This window comes from Mustela lutreola, chromosome 5, assembly GCF_030435805.1.
Source record: "Mustela lutreola isolate mMusLut2 chromosome 5, mMusLut2.pri, whole genome shotgun sequence".
Taxonomy (NCBI): Eukaryota; Metazoa; Chordata; class Mammalia; order Carnivora; family Mustelidae; genus Mustela; species Mustela lutreola.
This window is the reverse complement of record NC_081294.1, coordinates 138905876-138924025: the sequence shown is the minus strand read 5'-3', so window position 1 is coordinate 138924025 and position 18150 is coordinate 138905876. Positions and strand designations below refer to the sequence as shown.

The 18150-nt window shown below is 34.8% G+C and overlaps 1 protein-coding gene across 6 annotated transcripts in view; it reads left to right on the top strand.

Annotated features, from left to right (window-relative positions):
* CSNK1G3 (casein kinase 1 gamma 3) overlaps nucleotides 1-18150 on the top strand; it is a 112928-nt gene that overhangs the window by 72754 nt on the left and 22024 nt on the right. For 2 of the 6 annotated variants that reach the window (XM_059175734.1, XM_059175731.1), the window contains exons 7-11: nucleotides 9451-9536; nucleotides 9658-9742; nucleotides 11554-11702; nucleotides 13084-13179; nucleotides 16891-16986. In XM_059175734.1, the coding sequence (XP_059031717.1) occupies nucleotides 9451-9536; nucleotides 9658-9742; nucleotides 11554-11702; nucleotides 13084-13179; nucleotides 16891-16986 (512 nt within the window). The remainder of the gene's footprint in view (nucleotides 1-9450; nucleotides 9537-9657; nucleotides 9743-11553; nucleotides 11703-13083; nucleotides 13180-16890; nucleotides 16987-18150) is intronic. The other 4 variants (XM_059175737.1, XM_059175735.1, XM_059175732.1 and 1 more) reach the window with 3 other exon arrangements.

The following is an 18150-nucleotide window of genomic DNA, read 5'->3' as shown; positions in this document are numbered from 1 at the left end:
TATATATCTTCACTGCACAATTAATGTTAAGTAGGCAGATGTCTTTATTCACTGTGTACCTTCTTATACCTTCTTGAGTCACTGTTCAAGATGAAATCTTATAAAAGCTGTGTGTGACACGTGGATTTCTGTGGTCTTCTCTAGTGGAAGCCTTCTTTACTATTATGTTGAAATGTTATTTTAAAATTGTGTCTGCTTGAGTGTCTTATTTTTAATACTTTTTCAAGACTTTTGTTTTGTTTTGGTCAACTCCTTTGAGCCTCATTTTAAAGATTTTATTTATTTATTTGACAGAGAGAGATCACAAGTAGGCAGAGAGAGAAGAGGAAGCAGGCTCCCCAGTGAACAGAGAGCCCAGTGGGGGGGCTCGATCCCAGGACTCTGGGATCATGACCCGTGCCAGAGGCAGAGGCTTCAACCCACTGAGCCACCCAGGCACCCCTGAACCTCATTTTATAATCTTCCTTTGGATCACTCATTTTTCCTTTCATGACAAAACTGGTCTTGTTGAAGTCATTTGAAGTAAATACTGTGCATTTCTCTTTACTAAGTAGTAGTAGAATTGTTTTTTTTTTAAATTAATATTGAATATTCATGAACTAAGGGATTAGGATTTGAAGAATAAACTGCCAGTTGCTTTGTAAATGTTAATAAAAAAATCTGTGTTGCATCGAAGAATAACATTTCAAGCCTCTAAGTGGTAAGCTCTGTGAAGGGATCACAGAATTTATGATTTTACAAAAATGTCTTCTTTCTGTGCTGTCATCTGATGGTGTGTGATTCATATAATTTCTAGGTTAATTGCCCAAATTCCCGAGGACAGCTCTCAGGCTCCCAAACAGCATCTTAGCAGTTGAAAAACATGTATTTACATTTTGTAATTACGTTTTAACAATTTAAAAATGAATTGCACAATTCCTTGCTTTCTTAAACAAAATACAATGAACATAATTTACATTTTCTGGATGACTCAGCTTTGTAAATTTTGTGTGATTACTATTATATGGTGATATCCTCAAGTTCAGTTAGGGAATGTTAGGATGTATACCTTGATTTAAATAAGCTAAGAGAAAATGCATTTAAATAGTAGTGCTTTTTTTAAATGTAATTTTTTAGAGCATTTTTTTTTTAAGAACAGTTTTTGATTCACAGCACTATTAGGCAGAAGATACAGAGATTTCCCTTATACTCCCTGCCCCAACACAGGCAGTACCCCCCCCCCCCCCCCCCGCCTGTCAGCATCCCTCACCAGAGTAGTACATTAGGTACAAGTGATGAGCCTACCCTGATGCGTCATTAGCCTCTGTGGAGTCTGTAGTTTACTCTTGGTCTTGCACATTCTATGACTTGCACAGTCTGTCCCATGGGTTTGGATACATTTATAATGACGTGTATGAACCATTATAGTATTATACGGGAGAGTTTCACTTCCCTAGGCATCCTCTATGCCCCACCTACTCATCCCTCGCTTCCCACCTCCCACCCTCCAAACTCTTGGCAGCCACATCTTTTTGTTGTCCTCATAGTTTTGCTTTTCCCAATACCATGTAATTTGAAATAAGCAATATGTAACCTTTTTAGACTGACTTCTTTTACTTGGTTATATGCATTTAAGGTTTCTCCATGGTTTTCCATGACTTGATAGCTCATTTATTTTTAATGCTGAGCACCATTCCGTTGTCTGGATGTACCACAGTTCATTCACCAATTCACCTACTCCAGGGCATCTTGGTTGCCTCCAGGTTTTGGCAGTTATGAATAAAGCCGCTATAAACATCCATGTGCAGGTTTTTGTGGGACCTAAGTTTTCATCTCCTTTGGGTAAATACCAAGGGCAGTGCTAGATCATATGTTAAAAGTGTGTTGTAAGAAGCCCTCAGACCCCAGCAAGCAGCATGTCTGAAAGTTCAGCTTAAATTCTGATACTGTCTACTTGGAGATAGCATCAGATCACAAGATTAAGGATTACATCCTACAAGACCACTCACCAACCACTGCTTCTGATAAAACTTGCAAACTCTAGGGTGTTACCTGTGCTTCTGACTGACCATGGACAGATTAGAGGCTCTAGCTACCTCCTCCTTAAGTTCAAGTTTCTTTGTTAGAGTGGTTTTGTAAACTCAGGGAAGCACTTACTTAGGTTTATGATTTTATTACAGGACATGATAAAGGATACAAATCAACAGTCAGATGTAGGATAGGAGCCTAAACAAAGGAACTTCTGTCCTTGTGCAGCTTGGGTCCTGGCTTGGTGACACATGTAGGTGTTCTGGATCCCCAAGTGTGGAAGCTCTCCCAAAAGGGCCAGAAAGCTGTCCTTTTGGGATTTTATGGGGACTTCATTACATAGTCATGATTGACTAATGCATTGGCCATTGGCTAGTTTAACCTCCAGCCCCTTTTCCCTCCCTGAAGGTTGGGGGCTGGGACTGAAAGTCCCAACCCTCTAATCATAAGGTTGATCTCCCTGGCAATCAGCCTGTGATCTAGGGTTCAAGATTCACCTTCATTAGTTACCAAACACCCATTTCATCTTTAGGGCTCTGAAGTGTTTTCACGAAATGTGGCTAAAGACCTAATATATCTTGAGATATATATTCTGGTCATCTGAATGACCAAATATATATTTCTTTTCTTTCTTTTTGTTTTTTTTTTTTTTAAAGATTTTATTTATTTGACAGAGAGATCACAGATAGGCAGAGAGGCAGGCAGAGAGAGAGGAGGAAGCAAGCTCCCTGCTGAGCAGAGAGCCTGATGCGGGGCTTGATCCCAGGACCCTGAGATCATGACCTGAGACAAAGGCAGAGTCTTTTACCCATGGAGCCACCCAGGTGCCCCCAAATATATATTTCTTATAAATCATTATGTGGCAATAGTTTTATCTCGTCGTTTTAATTTGAGTTCTCTGATGACATAGGGTGTGTAGCACCTTTTCTTATGTGTCGATTGCTGTAGGTTTACAGTCTGAGAGTAGTTATTTTTTAAAAGGCTTTTATTGGTATTTAAATGTCTCATAGCATACTGTTTGTTATCATGTGTAGTACTGTTGTTGGCAGTACTTCACTCTTCTCGGTTTTTGGTTTGCTTCTCCTGATAAATTTATTGGATTTTATCTAAATTAAGAGAACTGGATTTCAAGAGCACTTCTTTAGTAATCAGGTGAATGCATGTGCTGGGTTCCATCACTCTGAAACCTTTTTTTTCTTTATGCATTCTGGTTATTGCAACATTGGGTATCTGGATTGGTAGCTGTTGCTGCACATTGTCTTGCATAATTGTGCCCTTTCTTTTGCTAAATAGGTTTGTGTTTTCATTTAACAAAAACCATGTTAATTATGTAATTTTGGAACATGTAAACAAGCTCAGTGAATTTTGAAGAAGAGTTTTTTTTGCAGGGGGCGCTGTTAGGGAAAAATAATTTTCAACATTTTAGAAGGAAATATAAAGTGAAACCTTTGCTTGTAGTAATTTTTTTGTTGTTGTTTATATATAAAGAATGGTTTAAATTTTCTTCAGTGAGAGGTTTTTTTTTAATTTTTTTTGAGCTCTCTTGTCTTGCCTGTATTTAGTATTAACTAACATGTCTTTTGGCCTCATTGTTTTTCATTTTTGTAGGAAAATGCAGTAATGAGGGTTTTTTTTTGCAAATACTTATGTATATATTAGAAGGTTTCCTGCTTGTAAGCATTTGATCTATTTTTTCTTTGACAGAGGTAAATTTGAGTTAATAAGGAAGGGAGTATTTTTCTGTTGCTGAAAATTAAGTTGAAATTAAGTCAAAATAGAAATAGTTCTAAGCATGTGAGAAATAAAAGTAGTTTAAAAAGAGGAAAATAATGTTCAGTTAAAGAGTAGGACTTTTAAGTAGAAAAGCATTGCAGAAGATGTACAGTAAATGTTTGATTAATTGGTTCTACTTTGCCTTTGCTTTCTGAAAAAAGTGCAGATGTGGTTTAGAATTCTGCCTTTCTCTTGTAGGTGCATAGTATTAGGCTTCTCTCTTAGCCTTTCTGAGCCTTTGTTTTCTTATTTGGGATTACTGCTGCTTTAAGTGTAGGTAGAATTTTAAACAGTCATCACACATTGTCACATCACATACTGTCACACAGTATCACACATTGACCCATAGTAGGCTCTCAATATGTGCTGATTCTGTGTATTTTGTGTGATACATATATTCTTAAATAGCAAAATTTTAATTGACTCTTTACATAACTTTTAAACTTATTGGAAAACTTACTTTAGAAGATTCTTTAATGATACCTGTTGTAAAGTAAATCATCACTTTCTCATTTCTTCGTTGCTCATAGTAAGGGTTCCTATAATGAGGATTCTTGGCTTCCAGGGAAATATCCATTTTCAAACAGGCCTTTGTAGTTAAGTGCTTTATAAAATGTGAACAGGGCCTAATAAGGGCCATATTACCTTTGGGAAATTTTTTTTTACCCCTATGAAACAGATCTGTTAAAGACCTGAGAAGGTATTCTTTAGTTACTGTGTTTGACTTCTGTTACTCACTACATGGTGAAATTTACTTCCAGATTTGTCAGTTGAGGAAAGAAGACAAAGAAAAGAATTACGAGGGTAAGGAACATTTCAGGCTGAGTTACAGAAGAGGTTTATTATATTAGGTTATATTTATGACTTGAAGTTTTAAATACTGGTAGGTTTTGAGACTAATACTGCTTTCTGAGACTGTCATATAGGCAAGATTACCTTATGATCAGGGCTTGTTGGCACTCTGGTAACTAAGGCCCCACACCTTGAATTTAAAGGGAAATTGCCTTTTATACTGTGTTCCTCTCCTTAACAAAGAATGCTACTTGGGAGGGGTCAGTATTTGCAAATCATTCAGTCTTTTAAAATTATCTTTACAGTATTTCATATGCTTCTTATTTCATATTTCATATGTATTTCATATGGTACTGCTTTTTAAATCTGTTTTCCAGTTGTTGATTGCTTTCATAGAAATACAATTTATTTTTATATATTCAACTTGTATTCTGTAACCTTGCTAAAACTCATGTACTAGTTCTAATAGGTTTTTTTGGTGGGGGGGGAGATTACTTTGGATTTTCCACCTATATAGTCATATGGCCTGCAGAAAAAACTAGTTTCACTTCTTTATTTCCAATCTGAATACCTTTTAATTTTTTCTTTCTTTCTTTTTTTTTTTGTTGTTTTTTGTTGGTACTAACAAGGCTTCTAGCATAAACACTGAATAGATAATGTGAAAGTGAACATCCTTGTTTTGTTCTTGATTGTAGGAGTAAGAATTATGGCCATGCAAGAATTATGTTACAGATTTTTCATAGAAGTCCCTTGTCAGAATGAAGTTTTTTTCCTATTGCTTATTTAATGAGTTTTAATATCATAAATGCATGTTATGTTTTATTAGGTACTTTTTCTGTATCTTTTGAGGTGATCATATGATTTATATATTTTATTGGCATGGTGAATGACATAGTTGGTTTTTGAAAGTTAAACCAACCTTAAATTCATGGGATGAACTAGTCATCGTGTATTAACTTTTGAAGGATTTTGCGACTGTATTGATGAGAGACATTTCCTGTATTTTCCTTTGCTTGTAAAATGCCTTTGACTGGTAACATCATTAATGAAAAGAGTTTGGAAAGATGCCCTTCTGCTTCCTGAAAGAGTTTGTGTAGAGCTAGTATTATTCCGTAACTGGTTTTTTATTTATTTTTTATTTTTATTTTTTAAAGATTTTATTTATTTATTTGACAGAGAGAGATCACAGTAGGAGAGAGGAAGGGAAGAGGTCACAGAGAGAGGAAGGGAAGCAGGCCCCCTGCTGAGCAGAGAGCCCGATGTGGGACTCGATCCCAGGACCCTGAGATCATGACCCGAGCCGAAGGCAGCGGCTTAACCCACTGAGCCACCCAGGCGCCCCTATTCCGTAACTGTTTAATAGAATTCAGCAGTGATGCCATCTGGGCCTTTGGTTATATTTTGGGAAGATTTTAGATTATAAATTAAATTTCTTTAATTGGCGTAGAACTGTTCACATCTTTGTAATTTATCTTTTAAGACATTTGTTTATTCGAGTTGTTGAATTTACTGGCATGATATTTGTTCATAATACTCTTTTACCATTCTTTTGATATCTGTAGGATCTGTCCTGGTGCCTCCTGGTTGCTCCTGATGCTAGTAATTTGTGTTTTCTGTCTTCCAGCCTAGTGATACAGTCTTACTGAGTTTTTCATGTAACCAGCTTTTGACTTTGTGGTTTTCTCAATTGATTATCTTTTTTGTCATCATTGGTTTCCTCACTTATCTTTACTCTTCCCTTTCGTCTTATATTTGGTGGTATTTATTGGCCTAGACATAGATAAATGGGTCACATTACAGAGTCCTGAAATGGACCCCTACTCAAATCTCAATTGGTTTTTGAGAAGGGTTCAAAGTTAAATCAAGGGTGGAGAGCATAATATTTAAAGAAACTATATGATAATAACGAGGTATCGGTATTGAAGAAAATGAGTTTAAACCCTTATCCTACATGGAGCAAAAAGAAAAATTATCTCAAATGAATCCTAGATTTAAATTTAAGAACCCACATGGTAGAATTTCTTAAAGAAAAAGTAGAAAATCTTTGCAACCTTAGACTAGTCAGAGATTTTCAGATAGGACATAAAAAAGCATAAGCAAATAATAAAACCCTGTTAAGTTGGGCTTCATCAAAATGTGAACTTCTGTTCTTTGAAAGATACTGTTAAGAAAACAAAGCAAGCTACATGTTTGCAAAACTTACATCTGATAATTACTTACATCCAGAATACACAAACAACCCTTACAACTTTTTAGCAAGAGACATAGTATAGTTTTAAAAAATGAGTAAAACGTCACAAAATGATGTTTGAATAAGTAGTAACACAGTTGAAACAGTGTTCAAAAATATCAGTCACTGGTGAAATTCAAATTAAATCGCAGTGAGCTAACACCTCACAGCCACTAGCAGGGCTGAAGTATAAAAGAGTGACCATGCTAAATGGGGAATGGGCAATACACCAACCAGTACGTGAGTTTTAGCAAGGTTGCTGGATACAAGTTCGATGTATAATTGAATTCTCAGATGTTGCTGGTGGAGATAGAAAATGACACAATCCCTTTGGAAAACAGTGTAGAAGTATCTTAAAAAGCAAAATCTACAGTTTCCATATGAAGTAGTAATCCTCCTCCTAAAACTTTACACAGGAGAAATGGAAACATATGTCCACACAAAGACACTCATACAAGAATGTTCGTAAAAGCTTTATTCACAATAGCCCCAAACTGGAAGTTACTCATGACCTGGCAACTGGTGAATATATAAGTATATTGTAGCATACTACTCAGGAATAAAAAGTAATGAACTACCAATGTACACAACAACATAAAAAGATTATGTTGAGTGAATGAATTTGGACCCAAGGGTCCATGTTATACGATGCTTTTCATATGAAACTCTATAAAAAAATCAGATTTAATGTAGCCTGACAGAAAGCAGATAAGTGGTTGTTTTGAGGCCAGAGGAGGGGAGGATAGCTGGCAATGGGCATAAGGAAACTTTTTGGAGTGTTGGAAATAGTTGTCGATTGTGGTGGTACTAAGGTGTACATTGTTAACATTTTTCAAGCTGTACCCTTACAAAGGATGTATTTTATTATGTGTAAAGTATACGTCAATGAAAAGAGTTTCTTTTTTTAGTGTTTATCACTTTAGTGCTGTATTTCAGAATATCTGTTAAGCTTTTAAAAATGCGTGTTCTTCTAGGTCATGTCATACTCAAGGAATCAGTCACTCATTTGAGGCATTTAAAAGTTTCAGAGGTGATTCTGATTCTCAGTGGGAGTTCAGAAATATGTATATTTTTTTCTTTGCATGACTCTTTATTCCTGAGGGTCCCAGGATCTAATATGGTCAAATTGTATATGTAAAACATTACTCATCTTTCTCATATTATTCACATCCCCACTTTTTAAAAAATGGCTTTAAAAAGACCTTGAGTCTATTTTATTTATTTTGAAAGTTTTCTGTTTTTAATAGCATATGCTTACATTGTTATGATAGAAAATTGAAGCAGAAGAGAAAAATTTGCCATTATGCTGCAGTTTGAATATATGAAATGAGAAGGTGGAATGTCCTGTCTAATCCTCCAATCTCATAACCCTAATTACTAACAATGTGATGCATTTTCTTCTGGATATCTTTGTTTCCTTGTAGGAAAGGGACACATATCTAGTATGATGTGTTTTCAGATGTTCATTTTTCTATTTAAGTAGTCTGTGTTGAGTGCCTTCTCTGTGGCAGCAATTATACTTGGTCCTGAGGATAATGAGCCAAGTGACATCTGCTGTCCTGTAATCTGCCGTCTGGTGGGAGGAGAGATAAAGACTAGATAATAATTACACACACACACACACACACACACACACACACACTGTAGCAAGTGTTATAGAAGACTGTTGTGGAATGAGATTAAATAGTAGAAATTAAAACCGTTTCTGTCCTGTTCACGCTAGTTCAGAGCCAAGCTTTGAAAAGTTTGCTTTTTCAAAAGCATTCAGTACTGCTTAGGTAGCATGATGATGACTCATTTGGATAAAACATCTTACACATTTATAATTAAAGTACTATTTTTTCCTCTTATTGTTAGAGTTTTTGTATTATTTTAAAATAGTAAGGAATCTTAAGCATTTAACTTCAGTGACAAAAAAATTGGAAAAAAATTTTCACTTAGCAAATATAAGTATCTTTTCGAGTCTTCCTCTGTGATTGTCACTCAGTTAGGTGCTGTGCAACATTTTGTTACTAAAACAGCACTAGCAATTTGAAAATGGCAGTTTGTTCTAGCAGCTTTTTTTTTGGTGGTGGCAGAGGGGGTTATTAATGTTGGGATGGGTCAAATACAAGTGTTTTAAAGAATATATTACATAAAATCTAATTGCATTTAATATTAATAGAGAGTATATAGGATGGATGTTTTGTGCTCATATAAGCTCAGGAGATTCAGAGTTAAATGAAGTGAATCATTTTTATCTCTGGGTTTTTTTTTTTAACCTTTAATATGTTATATCCTGTGTCTTCACGATGGAGCTATGGTACACAGTGAATCTGTATTTGATCATGGAACCCTTTCTGACTTGCTTTATACTTCTGTGGATAGATATATAAAGAGAGCAATGAGTGCCCAGTGGAATCTTAAAAAAACCAACCAAACAAAAAGACCCCCCAAAATGTAGCGGCATATTTTAAAGATGCACAGTAATTTTAATGTTAAAAACATTGTTTAACTGGTCATGATTCGTTGCTTGTAAGCACTAGATAGTTTATGTTTATATACTGAACTTTGGGAATTAATGTATATGTAACAAAAGAGTCAGTTCTCCATTCTTAAATCCTTAACTGGGAGAGCAAAGTGAAATTGATGTTTCTCTTATATTTCAGAACAAAGTAGAAGAGATGACTTAGAAGCTTTAGGTCATATGTTCATGTATTTTCTGAGAGGCAGTCTTCCTTGGCAAGGTTTAAAGGTAATTGTTTTTGTGTTTCCTTTTGAATTTCATAAATTGTTAATATGTCAGGGGTCTTTCTTCCAAATAGTTAATTTTAACATCACCAGCTTCTCAGGACTTTTTTTCTTTTCTGTTTTAGGCTGATACATTAAAAGAGAGGTATCAGAAAATTGGAGATACAAAACGAGCCACACCGATAGAAGTGTTATGTGAAAATTTTCCAGGTAATGAATAACATGTGCTTATACACAGAAAACCACAGCAGTTAACTTCCATTGCTCAACTTTGTAATGACTGGTTTTTATGCTTAGAAGAAACGAGTTCAAAGTATGATTTAAAAGATGTCAGCCTTTGATGCATAGACCACTGGGACAGTTCGTATATTTGCTCTGTTCAGATGGAATTAATAGAAGAAAATCCCATTTTTTGATAGTGTTGATAGTGATATCAGCTAAAATACCAATGACATACTTCTAATAAGTTAAAATACTTGCTGAGATCTGCAGCTGTAAAGTTTTGGTGCATACTGTTAGTCATTTGAGTCTCATTGTCAGACTCAAAAAAGGTGTGTGATACATGATTTAGTTTTCAAAGTACATTAAGATCTTACAAACCTTAGTACTGGCAGGCTAATGTTACATTGGGGAGCTTTATAAAAATAGTTTTACTTCCATGCAGAGTTTTGGCAACTCAGATTAAGCCAACAAAAATTTTCTTGATTCCTAAATCAGTTAAGGAGTAAGAATAATGTGTTGCTAATGATGGTAAGTAATAAGTGAACCAATCTGGAAGGTCCAAGACTGAGATCATGCCTCACTTCAATATTCACGCGTCCTCTTGTCCAGTGCTGGCATCAGTGCTGGAGTATTAGCAGGTAGTATAATCTCAGGGAGCCCTTCAAGTTTGCTTTCGTTATTCGGGGACAATAGACTTTAATTGCATATTTTTTGTCTTTGCTCTAACATCTAGAACTGGAAATTAACAAAGATTTTGGTTGACACTAGCAGTGTAGGTGTAGACAGACTGGCTCTGTGTTATTATAAAGCGTATACACATTTCTGCCGGATAAAATGGGGGTGTCAGAGTCACTTAGCCAGGTAATTAGCTAGATTGTAGAATAGTGAGAGTCACCCTATGAAGAAGGTCATTGGATGCCATTCTCATTGCCTGTTGGGCTGTGCCTGATTCTGTTCTCACTGGCCACTGTCAGTGAATTGGATCAGAAAAACACCCTAGAGTAACTTTCCATCTCTCACTACAGTTGATTTTTCTGTATCCTGATGGTAAAACCCTGTTTTACTGATTGCTCACCATATTGTGTGTTGATTTTTATGGCTTTTTCTTTATTTTCCTTTAGGAAAGAGGCTTTTTAAGAAAAATACTTACCTCTAATACATTTGGGAATTACAGTGGCACAGAGAAATTTATATGTTATCAAATAATTGTTGTATGACCAGAAATTAAATGAAAAATTAAACTCTGCTGCGGTTTTATTTCTGAGATCGCTTAGCTTTGTTTGGTTAACATTCTGCTCATGGCTCAAGTTAGGAATTTGAATCCTCTGTTGGTCAGTTAGTTGAATGTGCCTGATGGTAGAAGAAATCTATCATGCTAGTGTGGATGCTTTCATATATAAATCAATTCCCATCAGTATTTTAAAGAAATATTTAAGTTTATGAGCAGAGTGTGGTGCTTGTGTTTAGGTAATTATGTGTTAAGTTTCTAATTCAGTTTTTAGTACTATCCAAGGTTTTTACTCATAATAACAATGTAAAATAATTTTAGCTTTTCCTAATGAAATGAAGCAGAGGAATTTGTTAAGTAAAACCTCTCATTTCTCCTTTGACCCTATATTTTCCTTCCCTTCTCTTCTCCTTTTTAATTTCATTGTGATTAAATTCCTTAAATTTTAAATTTTAGTAGAATTTTGTTGCTTTTTCATATTTTTGTAACACTGTTTTTTGACATTTAAATAATTTTATTATTAATGAATATATAGGAAAGTATAATCAGAATACTTTTTATTCCTTTCTAGAAGAAATGGCAACATATCTTCGTTATGTAAGAAGGCTAGATTTTTTTGAAAAGCCAGACTATGACTACCTAAGAAAGCTTTTTACTGACTTGTTTGATCGAAAAGGATATATGTTTGATTATGAGTATGACTGGATTGGTAAACAGTTGGTGAGTACACGAAGGATTATTTGTAGTAACTTCCCCCCCACAGTACAGCTTCTTCAGTGAAAAGAGTTGAGTACAAATAGCTTTTTTAGAAGATTTTATTTATTTATTTAACAGAGAGAGAGAAAGAGAGACAGAGACAGAGAGAGAGATCACAAGTAGGCAGAGAGGCAGGCAGAGAGAGAGGGGGAAGCAGGCTCCCTGCTGAGCAGAGAGCCCGATGTGGGACTCCATCCCAGGACCCTGAGACCATGACCCGAGCCGAAGGCAGATGGTTAACCCACTGAGCCACCCAGGTTGCCCACAAATAATTTTTTTAAAGAATTCATTTTATTTCATCTTCCTGGGCATTTTAGGTAGCATAATACTAAAATTATTCGTTGAATTTTATAGAAACCCCATATTTGGACTCCTTGCTTTTTAAAGTAATGAGTTACTTTCAACTTTTCGTTCCTGATTTATTTCTTACTGTCGAATTTAATTTTTTTTTTTTTTTTGGATAATATCTTGTTATTTTAAAAGATCAGTTAGTCTTGTATTTTGTTTATTTCAGCCATTTCTCAAAAAATTTGTAATTCTAAATTATAGGTTTTAATTATACTAGCAGTTTTATTTAGCTGAAGTCTTAAATAGACTGGTACTTAAAAATTACAGCATGTTTTTGGTTTTCAAAACTGTTCTAAGTTTTCGTAACTTAAAAAAAGTTTAGTCTTAACTGTAACTGTAGGATTGGTGCTTATCACTTGAAGGGACACATCATGAAATTCTTTCTTTGAAGGGACAACTTTTAAAATATTTATTCTCACTATTTTTTTTTTTTTTTGTGATAACTAAGAATGTCTTACAAAACTTTAATTGTGGCTTGCTGTTGGCCAATTTTTGTCCATATTTGGAACTATGAAACTCTCAGATTCAGGTATTTTTGAATAATTGGCTTATTTAAGTGTTTAATCTACATTTTTCTTAGATCCAAAGTTGAATTCACTATGTGTCTCACCTGGGTAAAAATATTGACGACAAACCATTTTATTAGCTTACTTTAAAAATAATTTTCTTAAAATGATTTGTTCTGTTTATGCATTGGCTTTGAAAATGAGAGACATACATGAATACACTTTTATTCTTCTGATATGAAAAAATAACCTGAAAGTAAAGACAGCATTAGAGAGCCTTTAAACGTTTTTTGAAAACAGTGTAAAATGTAGCTATGTTCTCTTGTTTTAACTTTTTATTTTTAGTGACATATTTCGAGAATGATCCCATTTTCTAAGGTGTCTTTACTTTTGGTGTCTTTTATTATTTCTTTGATTCCACGAAGCAACTCAATACTTGTGAGTAACCCTTCTGCAATAGTCTTACTATTGATGCTCATTCTGTATTATAGCCAACTCCAGTGGGTGCGGTTCAGCAAGATCCTGCTCTGTCATCAAACAGAGAAGCACATCAGCACAGAGATAAGATGCAACAATCCAAAAACCAGGTTTGCTGCTCTTTCAGATATGAAATATCTTGATTTGCTTCTGTATTACCTTTTGACAGCGTAAAAATAAATTTGGTTTTTTACCATGCCCACATGATAGCCTTATAGGTGTGCCCATGTGGATGTGTGTATGTGAGCACATATCCACACATATAGATACATATTGAAGGATTGAAATACATCTTTTTTCCTTCAGTAGATAAAGATGATATACACATGCATAATAAGGATTGAAAATGCACAGATATGCAACAAATGAACTGTTTCCCCCTCAGGTTCACTCTTCACTAGTTTAAAATCACATGAAATGTTTAATGATAAATTTTTAAATTAGTGGTATAAATTATATGACAGCAATATTTGATACTCTATGAGAGTGGAAGTGTTTGGATATCTTGTTGGAGTAAATTATGATAGCAGTTGATCTTTCTAACTGCAGTCTAATTTAGCTCAGTAAATTATTTGTTGAGTTTCTCCTATTTGAAAGCTACTATTCTGCATATCGCAGAAATGCACAAGGAAGGAAAACAGCATAACCTATAGGAAATTATTTTGTAATGAATGGCTAAGAGCTCACTCATTCTCTGGAATCAGACACATCTGGGTATAACTTGATCTTGGACAAGTTACTCCATCTTTCAAAGCCTTAGTTCTCTCATCTGTGAAACACAAAAATGCTTGTTAATTCCTATAAGCATTCAGTAAATCTCAGGTCTCATGGCTGGTGTTACTGTTATGATTATTGCAGTAAACTCACAAGTAACTGTATTACCAAACAATGTAACCTCTGTCACATGGAACATATTAGTAAACTGCCATGAAGGTTATTAGAGTATGGGGATCTGTAAAGATTGTAAGCAGAAGGTGGCTTTTGAGATGAGCGTGAAGAATGAATGGTGTTTTTAAAAGGCGGATGAAAGAAAAAGGGCATTTGAGGGAGAGTGAACAATGTAATAGGAAGGAGAAGTTTAAAAATGTAGTTTGTTTGAGGAATAGTGAGTATTTTAGTTTGCATTGATCAGAGACTAGGTTCCAGGGAAGCCTGGCAGATAGGGAGTGAAGAGTTTGTATTTCTTGGGTAAGATAATTGAAAGCTGTTGAAATTTTTGAGTGGTGGTCTTGCTTTTCTCTTTTTTGTAAAAAGAAGCTTGATTTAATCCATCTTTGACATAAAACATTTTGCTAATTGGGAGTTAAATAGTGTCTTTAGAATTTCCAGTTTTAACTCTTTCTGGGGAAGGATAATGTGCTATCTTTTCTTACTCTTACATTTTTTATCCCACTGGAATTCAAGTGAGTTAAAAACGAGCTAAAAATCAAAGGAAAGAACACAACACAATAAAAATCATAGCAAAATAAAATGCTCCATTTAGGGGATGTTTAATAATATTATGCTTTAAAGTACAGCCAATTAAAACAGAGTAGTTTTAGAATTTTGCCTTAGAAAAATTGGGACAATAAAGGATCTTAAATACAAATTTCTTCAGATATAAATTAGTATCAGTTGATAATTTGAGTATTCTGGTAAGATGCTGCATATAGAAAGAAATGGCTCCAAGTGAAGACTTGGAGTTTGTGTCTTATAAATCAGAATTAATTTCTCAATTGGATGATGATCAGTAATTCATGTTCTCTGGAGATGTCCTCTTGAGCTGTTAGGTGTTGTAATAAGTGAAACTTTTCTCTTAATTTTGAGTTCAGTTATAATTCAGATGTCTTCAAGTTGAACTTCCTGTGTGTTTTGACTTGTCTTCCTAGCTAGATGGTGAGCTCCATTAAGGTGGGAACCATGTTTTATTTATGTAGTCCTTGTTGCACTAAATATAGGGAGTCGATTTTTGTTTTTCATTTTGTGTTTTTTTCAGGAAACCCTTTAGGGTAGCTTATGTATTAAATTTGAGTCCTGGATATGTGCACTGTCATCATAATAGAAAAGTTGTATATCTCAACTTTTCCTAAACATCATTGAAGCAGTAAACATTTCAGGTGTGTGAGAAACTCAAAATTGACAATTGCAAAAGAACATTTAGTTAAATGACTGAAATGTTGCAGTGTCCCCAGTTAAACAGTTTTTGCTGTACAGCTGGTGGGTGAAGTTCAGAATCTCCTGACATTTCAGAGAAGGAGTTCGATGCATGTAACTTTTGTTTCTGAAGGGAGGCTGGAGAGCTGTTCCTGTCTTCTTAAAGAAGTCCGTGACCCTTAAATGTTACCTGTTGTTCTAGGCAGTATTTAGGTGTTCGTCTCCATTTTAGCATCATTTTCATTCTTTCATCCTCTTCAGATTTAATCTCTTTGAATTTACCTTGGTTTAAGCTACACAGCTGCTAAATTCTGGTTTTGAACATGGAGGGTTTAACGAAAAGACCTAGAACTGTTGTGATTGCTTTGATGATAGACCTCATGCCTCTTCAGACTTCTGGTGTAATTTTGCGTTGTACAGTTTAATTTGGGAGGCTTAGGGCCAGAGCATTTATTCACTGTGCCTATTTGGACTTAACATCTCTTCTCCCATAGGCCTGCTCTGGCTACTGATGGGCTCAGGCTCCTTAGGGGCCAATATACTTGGCACTTTGTGGCAAGTTTTTTTTGGCAAGTTTTTCATGACTTCGGTTGAAAAAGAAAGAAAAGAGCACCAAAGACTATAAACATATGTCATTGTTTTAATGAGCTAGTTAGTACTACTGGCAGAGCAGTTGGCTCTTGAGTTAGAATCCCTGCTGTACTTCTTGCAGTGTCTTTGACCTTAGTCAAGTGTTTAAAGTCTCAGTCTCTTTATCATTGGAGTGAGGATGATACTGTCTATCTCATAGTGGGATAACATATACAAAGCAGCTAATGCAAAACCGAACATGTAAAAGAATCTTAAATATTATATTCCTTCCTGATCTTTTTATTAGTGCTGTCCACAAAAACTGACCCCTGTTAAGCAGCTACTGCTAATTCTGCCGGTAGATTATTTTCTGTGGTTATTGTCATGCCAGTTTACCAAGTCATGTAAAAGCATCAAGAACTATCAGCCTATCATGGGAATGGGCTCCTTAATTTGAACCAGATAAAAAGAGGTCAGGGAAGCAAAGGGATTCATATAAAGTAGGATTATCACTTTAAAAAAAATTTCTCGTTATATCCTCATAGTGTTCTGTATAGCACTTGTCACTTCTTAAAGAACTCTTCTGTTTTCTCATATTAACCTCTCAATCAGAAACCTGGTCCTAAGCAAGAGAGGAAAGTTTTCTAGGATCTAAGTACAGCTGTTTGAAGACTTTTTTTTTTAAACCTTTGCTAGAAGTAGTTCCTCATCAGAAAACCAAGGGGGATATCTACCATAAGATAATATAGTGGATGGCATTTTAGTACTTCGGTGATTTATTTGGAATGCTTTCCTGGGCACTTAATTTTTACCTCCCTGGTTCTTCGTTAACTTCATTTATAAAATTGGAAGCTGGACCGTATCATATTTAAAGCCCTTTCACTTCTCAATTCTATGGTTCTGTTTTATTTCTGTGGTTGATCATTACCTAATGGTATCCATGTGACAAAAACCTCTCCACATCCAGTATGCAATGTCAACTGCATCTGTGACTCAGAATAGCAAGGATATTTTGAATTTCCTTTTATACGTTTGTTTTCTATATTATAAGGATGAGATGTTTAACATATTGGGTTTTTCTTCTTCCATGCATGCCACATGCATTAAATAAATGGCAGTCGGCAGACCACAGGGCAGCTTGGGACTCCCAGCAGGCAAATCCCCACCATTTGAGAGCTCACCTTGCAGCAGACAGACATGGTGGCTCGGTACAGGTATTTTCTGATTTTTGCATGAGTGATTATTTCCCAGATTTATACAACTAACCCTTTTTTGGAACTCATGGCATGACTTCATATCCTACTGAAAAACTTGTTTCTGAACTCTCCATAATTCTCTTCCTTTGTATTTAACCAAAAAGCAAAATTAACATGGTCTGGAAAGACCACCAGGGATACTACAGTTTTGCCTTTGTTCATTTTTGCAAGTACACGCAACAGTATTAAAGTAAGTCATACAACAGGTTAGAGAAACAAACTGTATTATTTGAAATATGTGTTAAACTTGATTTTTCAGTAATAAGACCAGACTTTTTTTTTTTTTAATGTTGTAAGCAGTAGAACACATTTATAACTTTTCATTTTCATTGATTTTTTTTTTTTCCTTCTTTAAACTTCAGTCAGTTGACTAGATAGGAAATTTTTTATCTTTAGTACTCAGAATATACTTTCTGATTAATTGGTCAAATGAACATGACCCCAGCTGTTACAATGGTATATTTTGTTTCTAGAAAATCAGATGGAGAAAATAATTTCAAGAACAAGTATTTATTAAATACTCCCCTCAATTTTCTGGATATTTCTAAAAATTTAAAGCTGTCCTTTATTTTTTTGAAGTGTTCATTCCCCCCCATTCTCTGTTCCCTTAGAATACCTTATCTTGCCCTCCCATGCCCCCTCAATTTTCATCTTTTATGTGAATTGTAGAAAGGGGAAGGTTAATGAAGTCTTTTATTTCTTTTAAAATGCTAGCTTAAGGTAATTTAAATGCTGGTTCAAAGTAATTGAGATAATAAATGTTATCTCCATCCATTTCAATTTAGAATTTCCTTTAAAAATTTTGATTTTTTTCTCCACATATTTCCACTTGAATAATTTTCCATTATGTTTGACCAGATTTACATTTTTTTTAGTGAATATGTATATATATAGTCTATTGGATCTCTGCTCTGGATTTTATTCTTTCTTGATTTGAATTCTAAAAGTCAGTTTTTGATTAAATCTTGTAAGTTCTCGTGTTTTTCTCACCATTAAGTTTTAGAGGTAATTTGAGTATGTAACCAAATATTTTTTATAGAACTTTGTAGTCTGTGGACCTTTCAGTCCTGTGTAACAGAGGTATTTGAAAAGGACTTAGAGGCAAGGGTGCCTGAATTGTAA